Genomic DNA, 17,691 nt, shown 5'->3' on the forward strand with positions numbered 1-17,691 from the left:
AATTCATATTATACGTATGGAAAATAAATAAAACGATTTCCTGATGTAGAGGGAATTATTATTATTATTATTATTATTATTATTATTATTATTATTTTAATGTAACTATTTTGAAAGACATGAGAGTAAAGCAAAAAATAGTAACATTAATAAATTGATGGGTTTATATGTGTGTGTGTGTGTGTGTGTGTGTTTAAGTGGAATAGTATCAAATTAGTTGGGATGAGTTTAAGGTACATAAATATTGTAATCTCCAGATGAACAACTGAAAATTAGCAAAGAGATATAGCTAGCAGGTAATAGAAGGATTAAAATATAAAACTAAAACTTACCTATAATTACAGAAGAAAAGAGGAAAAACACAAGAATAAAAAACAAATGAAGCAAGCTGGGTGTAGTGAGCATGTCTGTTATCCCAGCTACTTTATTCCATTTACTGGGAAGGCTGAGGAAGGAGGATCATAAATTTGAGTTCAACCTAGGCAAATTAGAAAGACTTGCCTCAAAAAAATAAAAGAAGTTGTGGCTGGGGAGGTAGCTTAGTGGTAGAGCGTTTGGCTAGCATGTGCAAGGCGCTGGGTTCAATCCCTAATACTACAAGAAACAAACTCGTCATGAAACAATATAAATTAAAAAATGGGAGAAAACCATAATCATATTAATGTGTTTATGTGCATTGTGTAAACAAACATAATACTCTAATAAAATGCAGTTTTCCCACAGGATAAAAGTCAGTGAGAAACTGGTGCAAGAGAAATACTTTAAAGGCAAAGGTACTAAAAACAAAAGAATAGAAAACTACAATACCCAAAACAGGCCTAAATAAATGAAGAGATACCCTATATTCAAGATCACAAAATTTTATATTGTCATGTTATATTTCCTTCAGATATACCTATGGTTTTTTTCTCCTGGTTAGAACTCCTAAGATGGTGATTGGGCACAAACATTAACGGGAGCGGTTTCTGGCACTGCTTTGGCTTCTGTATGAACAGGGATATAGCACTTGGGAAGTTGCAGCCAAGCAGCTCAGATGACTTCCCCATGCCCAGTGCTGTTTGGTAAGTGGCAGAGTTTGTGGATGCATCCTGGTTGCCACCCTTGTGCCACTTTTTTTATGCTGGTATATATTTGAGGCAAAAAGTTATAAACTCTACCTGAGTAGCCACTATCACAACTTCTCGAAGCCCACCTGAATCCAGCACAGACATGTCTAGCATTCAGATTACATGGAAATGATGGTGTCATTGCTGCTGCTATTCCTGATTGTGCTGTGCTATCTTGATGCTGACTCCAAACAAACAAACAAAAAACCCCTCTGGAGTAACTCACTTTGCATGGCATCACTAAGTTGGACAAGATTATCTCCTTTATCTTGAAAGAGAACTAATGAAATTTCTAAGGTTTCTTGAGGCCTTTGCAGAGGAGCAACTGAAGGTGCATATATATTTCCTCCATTGAAGTTGTAGTCATTTATCAACACTAGATACTCATTCAAAGTTAATAGTTATTAGTAAGAATCAGCTTTCAGGGACTCCAACTGTCTTTGGTCCCTTTGTCATAGGGCTATAAAAAGTGGCTAGGAAACTATGTCTCAGCATTTTTAGAGTTTCTTTACTGGATTTTTTATTTGATCCAACAGCAAGTTTGGCTGGGGATTAGGAGCTTAAAAGAAAGAAAGACCAGTGGTTTCATCTTTAACCCAAAAGTTTCTGTAACAATCTGTAAGCACTTCCCAAGCATTGCTGGTGAGTGCCCCTTGGAATCTATTTCCCTGAACATCTGATGAAATGTCCCATGAGACCCTTAGGCTCTTGGAAAACGCAGAAGTCATCTCTTGAGTGCCCTGAGAGACCTTTAGGCTTTTTTATTCTTCTAGAGCAGCCATTTTGTTTAATTGCCCAATCTCTGCACTGTGTCAATTTGCTGAGCTTTCAGATGTCAAGGCGGTAATTTAAAACGTAGCAGAAATGAAAGTAACAATCAATATTTATTTACTTACTAGGTCAGTTTATAAGCAAGACACCAAGAAGAACTGATTCATTTTTCCCCCCAGAATAGTACTGGGCAGGTATCAAATGATACTCATTGCAGACAGGGAAATCATCTTACTATAAAGGAGTCCGCTAAAGGTATCTGCCTTTATTAGACCTGATGGGGTAAAGGAATTCTGAGTCAACAGGGTTCCCAAAAATGTGTCAATGTCTCACCTAAGGCTCCTGGATAGTCTAGGAATACACACACACACACACACACACACGTTATATATATAAGCAAAACTGGCCTAGGAAGGGGAGCATGAGTATCTGACTACAATCAGAAAATGAATATACTGGCTGGGCACCAAGTCTGGTATGAAAAGGGCAGCCTTCTCTGCTCAACCATCATGAGGCCTTTTGGTTGCCTATTACAACACTTGAAAGATGAACACTTAACGCTTGTGTCTTGTATGTAGACTCATCACATTTTAACCAAGAGAAAGTTAAGGTGGCCATAAGGCAAATAGGATTTCAAACATATAAATAGTTACATTGTAAGGATTGAGAATAGAGTCTGCCATTTTGGCTTTAAGGACATAAACATAACCTGAAAGAAAAGATATCCTATGTAAATTGCCAACAGAATGACAGCAGGGGTGGCAGCATTTACTTTAGACAAAATAGACTTTAAGTCAAAAACAAGACAAAGAAAATTATTGTATAATAACGGAAGAGTCAGTTTATCAGATGTGTTTAATAATAGCATAAATATATGCACTCACAACATTGGAATGCATTTTATATATAAAGCAAATATTAATAGAGTCAAAAGGAAAAATCGACAGAAATACATAGGGAACTTCAGTGCCTCATTATTATTATTATTTTTTTGGTACTGGGGATTGAACCCAGGACCTTGTGCATGAGAGGCAGCCCTCTACCAACTAAGCTATATCCCCATCCCCAGTGAATAAATCATCCAGTAAACCAATGAGGACACAGATGACTTGAGCAGCACCTTACACCAAATAAAACTAACAAGAATACACAGAAATTCCATTGCAACAGCAACAGAATACACATTCTTCTCAAGTACACATGATACATTCTTTAGGATAGATTATATGTTGGGAAATAAAACAAGTATTAACAAGTTTAATAAGATTGAAATAAACTCAAGTATGTTTTCTGACTAGTGATGTGAAACTATAAATTATCAAGACACAAATTAGAAAATTTACAAGTATATGGAAATTAGCACACAAGCAAGAAGATTAAAGAAGAAATCAAAGGGAAATAAATAAAAATATAAACATAGCATGTTAAATTTTGTGATATTTAGTGAAAGAATTCAAGAGAGAAGCTTATAGAAATAAACAACTTATGTGAAGAAAAAATTAGATCTCAAATAAACAGGCTGACATTTTACTCTAAGGATGAAAAAAAGAACAAACTAAGCCCAAAGTTAGCAGAGGAAAGGGGAAAAAAAACAGTAAGATATATAAAACAAAGACAATAATAATAGAATGATCAATGAAACGAAGAGTTATTTTTTTAAAACATAAAATAAACAAATCTTTACTAGCCTAACTATGAAGAAAGAAGATTCAAAAGGAAAAATGAAAGAAGAGACATTATAATTTATACCACAGTAGTACAGATAATCATTGAAAAGAAGATGTTTTCAAGGTCATTTTATAAGGCTAACATTACCCTGAAACCAAAGACTCTATAAGAATACTACATGCCAATATCCCTGATGAATATGAATGCAAAAATCTTCTATAAACTAATGGCAAACCAAATACACCAGTATATTAAAAGGATTATACATTGAGCTGGGGCTGTAGTTCAGTGGTTGAGTGCTTGCTTAGTACATCTGAGGCCCTGGGTTTGATCCTCAGCATCATATAAAAATAAATGAAGACATTTAAAAAAAAGAGGATCATACACCATGATCATTTGGGATTTGTTACTGAATGCAATGATGGCTCAACATGTGAACCTGAACACGTTACATGTGGAAATTAAAAGGAACACTAATCATCCTGAAATTTTTATAAAGTACTATCAGCAATTGATAGATTCCAAGACCCCCCCACAAAAAGCTTCCATGAAACCATAGGTGTCATGAAAACATGATTTAAACGCTATACTCAATAAGTAAATGTTGTGTGTTGTTCAAGCATATGCAGTGCATTCAAAAACTTTGATCATGAAATTCATCATGAAGGATGAGTTCACAGATTTCAAAAACCAATATAATGTTTTGTGACACTAGTGTAGTGAATTTAGAATTAATATAATATATAATTGAAAAAAAAAACATGCTTGGAAACTATCAGTGCACTAGGATTTGAATGTATAATAAATGAAATGTAAACCAAGGTCCAGAGAGAAGAAATGAGTTGATCCATATTGTAGCTAACAGCATAGTATTTCTGCTTATTGGTCCAAAAAAGAGTTTGGGTCCCAATTAAATTCCTTATAATATCTAGATAATAAAACAAACCTCCTCATACAACTAGTGGTTTTCCAGCCCATTCTCTGAGAATTTTTGGTGAAGATACAAGTTTCCTATAGTCTTAGAAAAATATGTAACATGCTGGATTCTCTTTACTGAGAGGCTTCTAGGGTGCCACCACCTTGATATATGGCTAGGTAGACATTGAGAAAGAACTTTGACTTCTCCCACTTAATTCTGATGGCTCAAGACACTTCTTTTTTTTAATTGTAAAATTATTATACTTCTTACTAAAAGTGAAAATAAGTTAAAATATAAAATGAGATTAAAGAAGCAAGTATTAGAATAATTACTCAAATAGGAAGAGGGTACTTTAAAAAAGCTGGCTCTATGAAAGCATCAATGAAATGGATATACTTAGTAAGACTGATCAAGGTAAAAACACAAAACAAATAAGATGGGTAAAATAGTACCTAACTCTAGAAACAGTTCTTTAAAATTTAATACTATATATCACTATACACACATGTAGAGAGAGAGAAGAAAAAGGTTTTTATTGAAAACAAAATTATTTTATGAATATATATATTATAATAAAGATAGTAACCCTTAATAAATTTTATCAGCATCTGCAAGTTATCCTTGAAAAAGTCGCTTGTCCAGTACTTTGTTAGGTCATTTAAAAAGAAATATTCATGAAGGGATTATCTAACTATGAAAGCCTTTTTAGAGACTAGTAAAAGAGAAAATTCACACATTTTTAAAAAATTATTTTTATTATAATTATTCAATCATGAATTCCACACATTAATGGATTTCACCGTGACATTTCTTTATATGAATATATTCTTCTCTTACTCCTCCCTTCTCTCCCTCCTAAATCTGGTGTCCTTTCCCTTCGCTAATAGTCTTCTATGTTGTTCTAGACATCTTATTTTTTTAATGCTTTCCACATATGAGAGAAAACATGGGTCACTTGTCTTTATTTATCTGACTCATTTTGCTGAACCTATAACATGATGATCTCCAGTTCTTTCCATTTTCCTGCAGCTGACATGATTTCATTCTTCATTATAAGCCCCAACTTCTTTTCCTTATAAAAGTTTTCTTTGGAATATGGTTCTAGTTTAGGTCTGAGCATTCCCATTTTCCTCTTGAAAACTAAGTACATAATGAAGAACAAAATAAAACCTCTGAAAATCCATTTCCAAGTGGCTGGAAGAGGGAAAAAACCGTCAGACTCCAAGTTACCCATGAATTTTTGCATTGACATAGGAGAATAGCAGAGACAGTGTAAGGTGCCCTCCTTTTAATGACCTTTTATCATAATGAACAGGGAGTTCTGAAGTATGGGTGGCAGATCTTAAAAACTATAAGGAAATATATATTCCCAGAAAATGAAAATGCTCTTCTAAGAAGTAATAGCTATGATTTCAAACTTCTATTTGGACAGATTCACTAGGAAATGATAAAATGAGAGCAGAGACAATGCTGAGGAACCCAAAGGTTAAAAAAACAAACAAACAAAAAACTTCATAAAATATCCCATCTAAACTCACTACTAAGGTATAATAAGGTAAAATAAAATTATACTAAGGTATAATAAAATAAACTTATTTATAATTTAAATATGAGCAATAAGAACAATATTACAAAGGAGATAGCAATGTCTGCACACATTTACTACAAAATTAATTATAAATGGCAGAAATACTTCCCCACACATAAAGAAAAGTTAACAGAAAAGTTTGCCACAAACTTTGTGGAAATTAAAAAATCAGTCTGCTATGGATAATGAAATGTTATAAAAAAAGACCATAAAACCAAATGTGAGAATTTAGTGAAGAGATGGCCAAAGTACAGGAATAAGTAAAATAGCACATGGCAAACCTTACTTATGAATGTAGAAGCAAAAATTCTTAAAAAAAAAAATAGTGCTAACCAAATTCTTAAGTTATTCAAATCGCAAAAGTTAGGGTTTAGGAAAGGTTAAGAATTTAGGGAAGTATGAAGTAATTATAAGCCCTCACATTAATTGTTTCAAAGGGAAATATGATTTATGATTATAAATATGATTAGATGTCATAAAATTACTTTAATTCATCAGTCATGATTTTAAGGTTAATAAAGTATAAATTCTTAATTTACCTGATTCTTAACCAGGTAAAGTGTACCTATTAAAATATATCTTAGTGAAAATTGAAAAATGATGTCTACAGTTTCCTACTATTTTTTGTTTTACTAGGGGGATTAGTCAATGTATAAGATCAGAGAAAGAAATATTGGAAATAACAATTATAAAGAAGGAAGCATATCACTATTTACCTATAGTAAGATTTGCCTATGATATAATTGTCCACAGGAAAATTCAGGAGAATTGATGGAGTTCCAACATTTTTCTGAATTATGTTCAATATCCAAAAATCATGAGGGTTCTTATATACTAAATCATTTAGACATATTATTAAAAATGAAATATCTTTTACAATAGGAATAAAAAATATATGGTACTCAAAAGTAAATCTAACATAACATGCACAAAATTTTTACTTATATCTATCCATCTGTCTGTCTGTCTGTCTATCTATCTACCTACCTATTGGTACCAGGGATTAAACCCTTTTATATTTTATTTAGGGACAGAGTCCGCCTCACTAAGTTGCTGATGGTGGCTTTGAACTCCAATCCTGCTACCTCAGCTCTCTGAGCTTCTGGGATTATAGGAGTGTGCCACTGCGCCGGGCTTGTAGGAAATATTTATAAATAGGTCCTTGAAATGGATATATACATGTATAATACCTTATCTGTAGCAGATTAAAATATTGTTACACCTAATAATCAGTTTCTTTTGCCTTCTTGGAATAGCCATTCATCCTTCCTATTTTATTTTTATCAAAAAAAAAAAAAACAGGAGTCTTTTAAAATTGAGAATTACAGAAAATTCTATCCCATGCTTTTATAATTATACAGAATGAATACTAATGTTACATATAACTAAAAAGAAATTGCCTCATAATAAAAAAGAATACAACTATACTACAACAGACAGGATTGAATTGGAAATGACAGAATAGAATGAAAACTATCCCATGCAGTAGGCACAGTAAAGCAGTTCTCCCTTCTGCAATAATAATTCGAGATTATATATGCAAGCAGAGCCTCTTTGGCCTTCTAATAGATAAAGCAAATATAAATTTAAAGTTTGTATTTTTGAGAGCAACCAAGATAAGATCTATTAATTATATAAATTCTTAATATTTTCTTGAATGATTTAAAATTAATTAATTTTCCTCTAGTGAAAATAAATGGACACTATTTGTGACATTAATTATCTCAGTTGTTAATTTCAACAGTATTTTCGGGTTTCCCAGGCTTTTTTTCAAGTTGCCTCTCTTAGTAAAGCTACCCAGCAACAGTATCTCTTTTAAAGTGTTGTTGAGATGTTAAAATTTTTTTTGTATTTAAACATTAATATCATGCTTATCTCCTTTTCAGTCTATCAAAAAAATGATATTGTCTTCACTCTGAATTCTTACTCTTTGAGAGATACTCGGTAATTATATTTTAAATTAGTAATTATTGACATTACTATGTTGAATATCTTTCATTTTTTGGATATGCCTTATGTTTATCCTTTACAATGATTGCAAAGAAACTTATCTTATTTTCATTTTGCAAACAAGGAAAGAAAGATTAGGTTAAAGGCAACTTGTAGGAAAGTGATTCAATTCTGAAATTTGATTCCACATATCTGATGAAGTTCTATATTCTTTTCACAAAGCTGAACTTCTCTAAACCTGAGCCCATATCTTATATGTTGGATATTAAGTAACTGGATATATTGAGCCATTATGATTGCAAATAAATGGATAAACACCATATGATTTATGTGTTAAATACTTGAAGAGACCAGTTTTTTTGCATTCTGTCACACAGATGTTGTGTTTTACTGTGAATCCTTGAAAGCTCATTAATTTGGTGAAGCAGAAGATATTATAACATTCACAGACACATACTTCAGGAGGCAATCTTGGCAGGTATGCCTGCTCCCCAATGACAGCCTTTTAGAACTCAATAACTGGCTGCAGAAAGCCAGACATATTTTTAAACAGTAACTCTGCACTGATAATAAAATGTTGAATTAAAAAAAAATTTTTGCATCTCTCCCTGCTTTTCTTATTAATGTGGAGATAAACAAAACCATGGTGGCTTTGACTTATCTGTTGATTCACAATGTAAACAATTTAAATCATCTGAGGAGTAAAATTAGATATATAATTTAATTTTTTTTCATTTTCTGCCTTCTTCCATCAGCATCACCATTACCACCAAACTTAATTCTTCATTTATATGGCAGAAAATTGGATTTATTTATTTTCTATTTCTCTTAATCTAGTTTTTGATATTTCCTTAGAAATTTAAGACATAATCTAAAGTGATGCCCCATTTATTGAGATTCTCAAACATTTGTCTACTTAAAATAAACAATATCTCATTCTGATTTGGAAGTTTGAATGTATTTCTAAAAAAAATGGTAAAAATACTCTCAGTGAACATGTAGCAATTCTGATGAAAGTCTTGGATTGCACAGTTAAAACAAAACTCTTAAAAACAGTGAGGAGTTATATGAAATTAGATCACTTTAAAATTTTCAAAAAAATATACAGAAGGGTGAATAATTAGAAAAATAGTATAGTACAAACTATCTCCTTGATACTTCTTAATAAAGAACAGGACTAGCTACAAATAACTGATGCATTTTTTACTAGTGAACCTATGCAAAAGTACTTCCTAGTGGTATTTCCTAGTGATAATGAGCCCTCAGTTTGGTGTAGACTATATTCTAAGACTTTATTTTCATTGTTGTATTCACTTTATTTTGTATGACTCACAGGAAGAATAAGAATGATATGTATATTGGGGAAAGGAATGACTCATAGGATAAAAATGAAATGTATGTATATTGAGGATAGGAAGTTATTGCTTTATTGTATAGGACAAACAGAAATCCTGTAACTTCCTGATAAAGAGGAATTAAAACATACATATATTAAAACATAGATCTATTAGGGCTTCTGGTTGTTGAATTTTAAAACACATAATAGAAATGTACTCATGAATAGATCCTTCTGGTTTCATACTTCCTAGAACATGGTGGAGGGAACAGAAATACTTGTTCGGTACTGTATGTAGAAGCTTATGATTGTTTCTGGATAAAATATGCATCATTGATTGGTTATGGTTTCACTCCCTTCTCCCTTTTGCTATCCCCAAACATGAAGGTAATGGACAGTGAGTGAACATAATACCTGCTTTTTGATATGTTTAATGTAGAATGGTTCAATAAAATATTGAACTACGGGTGTACATAATATTATAATTCATATATACACAATAAAATGTATAGTGTTTAAAATGCTACTTACTTGGAGCCTATAATGCAGATCTTCATGGCAGCTTAAAGCTCTTCATAGATTTTTGTCATTTCAAACCAGATATTATTGTGATGAGTAATGACACTCATTTTCAAACACAAAGAAAAGCATCCTAAGAATATATTGTTAAAAGCATGTAAAATAAAACATAATTAAAAATATCTATTAACCCAACCTTTATTATCATAGTAAACCACAGTAGGTTAGAAGCTATTTTCTGCCTGTTAGCTCAAATTATCTGTATTAGTAGGATGATTCAAATACCCCAACATTTCTTCTGCACCAGAACAAATTATATCAGTTTCATTACTTAAATTTTCTGAAAAGCTTAAGAGCTGAAGATTATATACACTTCTTAATTTTCACACTTATGAAAGGTTCTTTGGCATATATGCTTTGTGATTTATTAGAATAATTATATTTCTTATTTCTTTCAAAGCTACAGGATGGCTGTGACCTAAGAGATGTTGGAAGAGGACTTTCATTCTTCCAAACTTATTTGAAAAGAATTGTATGCTTTTAGTGTTAATGGTTACTACCTTTGTGATTTATTGTTTTGTTCACTATGAGGAGTGAATAATTGGTCACTGTTGTTTGTGGATGACCCTTAATGGTTTTGGCCATCAGGCAATGGAGTCCTCTGGCCATTTGAAGATAGGAATGTCTATTTGCAAATAGGTTATTTCTATGTACAGGCAAATGAATATTTGTATAAAGACTTATGACTATAATATAATGAAATGAGTTTATATTTTTCTTAATAAATCTAGTTACTAATTTTCTGTAATGAAGAGAAGCAATAGCCTCAATAACAGAATTTAAATTACCCATATTATGGACAGAAATTTTTTTAGCATTTGAATGTGGTTGCCTGAATCTTTTGCTTCTAACAGTGACAATTACTTAGCCTGTGAAGTTCCTCAACACTCCATGCCTCTGCTAATCTTAATTGAACTCATTGGTGATTATAAATAATATTTATTGAACAGTTATCCTCAGTGTATCCTTTGGTCCTTTCTATCAAATTATATACCTTATCTTAAGAAGCCTTTCTTGGTAACTGAAAGAATCATAAAACATTTCCTACCTTTTTTCTTACAAATATAGTCTATAGAATGAGTACAGTACAATAATGATAACATTTTTACAGAAGATTTTTATAAAATTGAATATGTTAACCACGTTTTTAAAAACTCAGTACAAATAATTCACTTGTGAATAGTAGAAATTGAGTAGTATATGAATTCCCTGACAAGCTTTTCTGCTGTTACTCTGGTCATTTATACCAATTGTTAGTTAAGTGATGAAATGTCATTAAATTACTCAAAATGTAATAATATTATATTTTAAAGATAAGGAATATAAAAGAATTGCATAAAATCTACATAAAATATTAAATCTTGTTCTATAAAATTATGTCATTTGATATCTGTAGGGAATTGGTTTACAGATTCCACATGAGTATCAAAATCTATAGATGCTTAAGTCCCGTATATAAAATGAAATAGTTTTTGTATATAACCTATACACATGCTCTATATAACATGTGTATATAACCTATACACATGTTAATATCATCTTTAGATTACTCAAATACCTAGTACAGGGTAAATAGTTGTAATGTTATATCTTTAAGAATAAGTGACAAGGAAAAAATTCTGTGTGTTTTTAGTCAAAATTTCTTTATTTTGAAGTGTTTTTGATCTATAGTTGAATTTGCAGATGTGGAACACAGATATTGAAGGCCAACTGCATTTAATTTTCACATGTATGAACAGTTTACTGAACATTTGATTAATTAGGATAACTTCAAATTAACTCATGATCTTATTTATATTTTGTGCTTTGCAAGAAAACAAAAACTTTTGATTTTCAAGTTTATATCAATTTCATAGTGGAAATCCAAAACATATAAACCCAAAGTGTTAAAAGCATGTTATGATTTTTTCCTTTTTCTTTTTCTTAAAGATACAATAAGAAACATTTTCCCCAAATTAAATCTCTCCTCAAGTTCTATTTTCTAGGATAGTTAAAAGCACAGTTACTGTAGTGGAAATGGGCATGAAGCACATTGTCCCTCTTTGGTCAATGTAGGAACTGAGGAGCTCATTTTGAAAAACAAGGAAAATAGATACACCTCAGGCCACTGGTGTTCTTAATTCAGGGTTACGGAAACCTGCATTTGAGAAAGATACCAAGTTATGTTGTGTTCAGTTTAAGGTTTATTGAATACTTACCTATTATAATACTAGAAGTTAACTATTCTCTTGCTACATTGAGGTTGATGTTTCTGTCATTTTTTTGTGTAATCCTAATGTTTAGATTGTGCATGACATGAAGAAAGTGCTCAGTAAATATTTTATGTGAAAGTTAAATGGATAAATACATTTCCTTAGGTTTAAGGAAAATTTAATATATGGTTGTTACTTTCATTGGTATTTATACCGTTGTTTTTTTATGACTTAGACTAGTACATGTTTTTATTTTTTTCCTTAGAAATACTAGCTTATGTTATTTACATTTTTAAAAATATATTTCTAGTTGTAGATGGACACAATACATTTATTTTATTTATTCATTATTTATGTGGTGCTGAGAATTGAACCCAGTTCCTCACGTGTGCTAGGTAAGCACTCTAGCACTGAGCCACAACCACAGCCTATGTTATTTACATTTTGATTAGTTTTAAAATAGCAATGATGGGTTTCAGTGCATTAACCTTTATTTATTCATGTTTATTTATTGACTAATTAACTAGAATTTGAAAGCCTACTCTGTGTACTCAGAACTATGAAGAACAACATGGAGATACAAAGATAGAACAAGGTAAAAAACACTAGGACATGAGCCCTGGGAATCTGTTCTCAGGGACTTTACTTCCATAGTGAGGAAGACAAATCAGACAAGTGCATCAATATGCACAAATGCTATGAAATAGCATATTATAGCATATATGTATGCTATTGTATATATAGTATACATATGATATATATACCAATTATTGTTTTTCTAAGATGGAACTATTTTTATAATTCTCCAGGAAAATAAAAATCTAGAAAATAAAATACTTTCCAAAGAGACAGCCTTTAAAAGTGTTCTTTGAAATGACTACAGCAAATAATCTGAGTGCTGTTTTTAACATTTCTATTTAGTCATTTGGTCTGAAGCCAGTGTTCAAAAAGAACAATTATATGAAACTTTAAACCCTGAAGTGTCTGATTCTATGAAGAAGCAGAAAAATAAACATGATTGTTGACAAAAACTTCACAAGTCTTGAGATTTGGGAATTTGCTGAGGGATAATAACTAAAAATCCTAAGTGAAAAGCTTCTGAAAAGCAGATTATTTTGTAATTTTTTGAACCAAAAATTAAATTGAGGCTCACTTACGGGATCTGACTTAAAAACCCTTAAAGGCTGGATTCAGTCAGACAGACTGAGTTTTATCAGAGTCATAATTTAATCATGACTTAGTACATTACCATATTGGATTAAGTGGTCATATCACCAATGAAGTTGATAGTATCAAGGAAGTTGAGCATCTTTAATAAACGAAGCTAACACAAGCAGAAAGAGAATATGTGCCTAGTGCACTATTAATTAAATTAATTGAATCCATTGCTAACACCTTCACATAAAGAGGCTAATATTTCCAAACATTTAAAAACTAATGCCAGTGTTATTTAAATTTTTTTTATAATGTAAAAAGAGGATATGCCTCTCAACTTATTTTTAAAACGTTTTAAAATCTGATGGGGACATTTTAAAAACATAAATGATAGGTCGATCTTTCTCATGAATTCAGGGATGTAATTATTTTAAACAAAGTACTAGCATTTAGTGATTAAAAATAGTAATATGTCATCAAATGTTTTTTTCAGTAATATAAAATAGTTTCATATGTGAGAAACTGTCAATATAATTCTCTACACTAACAACTATAGAGAAAAAATATCTTGGTCATCTCGATATATGCATATAAGCATTTAATGGATTCACTGACAGTGGGAATAAAGAAAAGGATGGAACCTAAAGTCAATATCATAATTGATAACTTGAAGCTCCAGAGATAAAGAATGAGATGGCTTGTATGGAATATTGTATTAAGGCCCAGAGTGATGCATGAAGACAAAAATAAAATATATATGCATTCTACAAAGACTAAAAATAAAAATGCCCTATTAGCAGAAGATTTTGTTGTGGACATGGAAGAATTATTAGACCTAATAAGTAAATTAAGCAAGATTTAGATAATCAATGTGTATTGAATCAAACGTATTTGTATGTACCTGCAAAAAAAATAAATAGAATTTCAAAAGAAATCATCTGTTGCCATAGTATTAAAACAGTCATGTATCAATCTAATTAAAAGTATGTGACACCTGTACACTGAAAACTACCAATTATCATTTGAAGAAATTCTTTAAAAGATTTATACTAATGGTGGGTATAACATGTTCTTAGATAGTTGTCTCAGTATTTTAAATATATCCATTTTTACCTTGAAAAAATCTATATTTTCTATATTTGGGTTGAGGGTATATCTCAGTGTTAGACTGCTTGCCAAGCAAACAAACATGAGCCATAGGTTTCATCCCCCATACCCCACCAAAATGAGAGCTTTTTGCTAAAATACATTATTTTGAAAGTGAAAAGAATGCAAAGTCATAGTTTTGATAAAGATTATTTGCTTTGTATATATTGAACAAAGAATTGCATCCAGAAGTATAAATAACTTTAACAAAAAAATAACAGGCAGGTAACCAAATATTAAGAGGTCTTTTGATGGGAAGTTCATAGAACTATCCAGATTTCAATCAAAATTTGAAAAAGTATTCAACTGCATTAATCAGCATAAAAGTGCAAAATAAAACTGTAGTTTGACCCTACTACACCTCAGTCACATTAAAAATGAATTGTTTGTGAAGATTTTTATCCACCAAAACTCCTATTTGGAAGATAAATTTAATTTAGGCTCCTGAAAAATGTTTCATTGTATCTACTAAAGGTGAGTATTCATACTCTATAATGTTGCATTTTCAAGAAAATGTTAGTAATGTTTAGGAAAAGACACAAGAGGGCTCCTGTCTTTCTGACAGTGTTCCATTTCTTGAATTCAGCTGATTAAAGGAGTGTGCTAATTTTCTAAAAATATATTTATCTGTTTACCCTTACGGGTTAGGCCCTTTATTATATAAATATTTTAGTCAAATAAAAATATGAAATTCTATTAAAATTAATTGCAAAAATTAAAATTTCCAGATTAATGAAAGTAATGAAATGGTGATATTCATTTGTTAAATCAAAAAAGGAAGCATCATTTACACTTATTTATTTAAAGAATATTTAAATGTGGGCTATTTTACATTGCAGAAGTTTATGTTTATTCAGTTTATGTTTAAATTTATGTTTATTTATGTTTATGTATTGTCTTATGAGAAAAGTGCTATAGTTATATGAGTAATTATAAGTACTGTAAATGCATCTGTTAATACTTCAAATGACTCAGCAGAGTATTTTATATTTAAGCCTGCTTTTATTAAACTGGTTCCTGGAATCTTGAATAAATCATGTATTAAAGTGCATATTAAGGAGCATACCATTATAGCATTTATATCTAATTTTAACATCACAGTCTTTTTAGAGAATTTAAGCATCTCAAGTACTAGAAAAGCTGGTGATATCTGTTTCCTTATTTGATGTATTAAATCACGAGACCCAATGTGGATCTAAAAACTACCATAAATTTAGGTAATTATGAGTACAGATAATATTTTGAGATATTAGCTATAACTTATAATTTGGGACTCTTATGATCTGAAATATATTTCTCTCATTGGCAAAACTACAGGTCCTAATAAAATTATTGTGATCTGCTACTTACTTTCATAGTTGAAGGAAATTACATATGTTAGTTATAAGATAAAGTGAATGTTTGTTTTTATCCCATTGAAGAGCAAAGGTGTTCAGGGTCATGAATTTAAAGATTTTATGTGGTTTAAACAAATCACCCTTACACATGTGTTGTAGTGATTGATCTGTGACTTCTGACTTATATATTCTCTCCCCCACCCTCTCTTTTAATGCCTAGGATCTTTGAGATTACTTTTTCATATATATATATATATATATATGAAAAACTAATATATATATATATTTGTATATATTTGTATATATATATATATTCATTATATATATATTTGTATATATATATATATATATATACAAATATATATATAATGAATATATATATATACAAATATATATACAAATATATATATAATGAATATATATATATACAAATATATATATATATATTTGTCTCATAGGCCCAGCCGGCATAAAAATGATCTCTCAGTTATCCCTGGCCGTATTTTTTCATGATTTCTTCCATCTCTAAACATCTGCTGAAGTTACTGTTCTACAGTGTGCTTCAAGCAGTTAAATACTTATGGGGATATAAGTGTGTTAACCTAAAAATGTAGGCTTTTGGTGATATAAGGTAATAAAGGAATGAGTTTTAGAAAATCTAGATCATTATCAGGTCTCACTGAAACATCAAAAATCTCATCTGTGCTTTTGACTAGCTCAGGTTGGCACGTATCAGATTGTCTGTCACCATGCCAGATACTTTACATATGTTATCCAATTTAACCATTAGTGTATCTCTTTAGTAGAGTTGGTATCTGAGTTCTATAGACATGGAGTCTGACAGGAAAATAAGTAATTTACCCAAAGTTCCATGGTTATATGTTTAGTAAATTTGAAAACTTTTAAAGTGGATACTAACGTAGGATATTTTTAATGATGACCATTATTTTTTTAAAAAATACATAATTTTAGTATTCTCTGATTTATATATTGAAACATCGTAACCTTTTTTTCAGTGTATAGTCTTTGCTATGACATCTGGCCAAATGTGGAATCATATTCGTGGACCTCCATATGCTCATAAGAACCCACACAATGGACAAGTGGTAAGCGTGTTTTCTAACCATTGGTATTCTAAACTTAATTCTTACTTAATGATAGGAATCAGAAATTAGGTTTAGCATTTATAATAGAGGATTCTATTCATAACTGTATATTTTGTTTATTCTCACCACCCCTGTCACATGTTTACATGTGCGTGTGCACACACATGCCCACACACATGCTCACACACTCATACACATATAACTTTTTTTTAGGGTGAAGACTGCTCTCATGTTGATTTTTAAGATCAATATATCTATCACATCAATATATATGATGTATATTCTACTTTTTTAACTTCATAAATTGCTATGGTGAAAACATGTAATGCCACAAAAGAAAATGTATACACCTTGTAGCCAGTGTACCATCAATGGTAAATTTAACCTACTTCAGAAGAGGTTAATTAAACCATCATTAAGATTTCTAGCTGTCATTATGGTAGAATGTTAAGAATCCTTTGCCAGAAAATGAAAAGTGGAATTGATATGTTTTTAAATTACTGGCAGATTTCACATTAGTCACTCACTGCTCCTGGATTCACTTGATAATGTTTATTGCCTTCCCTTTTCTTTTGATGGGTAGGAAATACTGTAATAGATCAGCATAGCCTAGTACTTTCCATGAAGCTTAGTATTAGGATGGTGAAGATTCAAAATACTTTTAAAATACATATTTTTCTCTAACTTAAAAAAAATATTTTATCTGTTCTCCCACTTTGTTCTTTTCTCTTGCTGCTGGAGTTTTTGGAAATGAGTGCTTACATTACATTTCATATATAAATATTTCAGTAGATATCCCTTGATGCGGGATAGCTTAATCAGGTTTTAGGAACTAATT

The 17,691-nt window shown here is 30.8% G+C and overlaps 1 protein-coding gene across 4 annotated transcripts in view; it reads left to right on the forward strand.

The window, feature by feature from the left end:
• Tusc3 (tumor suppressor candidate 3) overlaps positions 1–17,691 on the forward strand; it is a 219,032-nt gene that overhangs the window by 108,561 nt on the left and 92,780 nt on the right. For all 4 annotated transcript variants that reach the window (XM_027954702.2, XM_027954703.2, XM_071609233.1 and 1 more), the window contains exon 6: positions 16,764–16,853. In XM_027954702.2, coding sequence (XP_027810503.1) covers positions 16,764–16,853 — 90 coding nt within the window. The remainder of the gene's footprint in view (positions 1–16,763; positions 16,854–17,691) is intronic.

Source organism: Marmota flaviventris, chromosome 3 (genome assembly GCF_047511675.1).
Source record: "Marmota flaviventris isolate mMarFla1 chromosome 3, mMarFla1.hap1, whole genome shotgun sequence".
Classification (NCBI taxonomy): domain Eukaryota; kingdom Metazoa; phylum Chordata; class Mammalia; order Rodentia; family Sciuridae; genus Marmota; species Marmota flaviventris.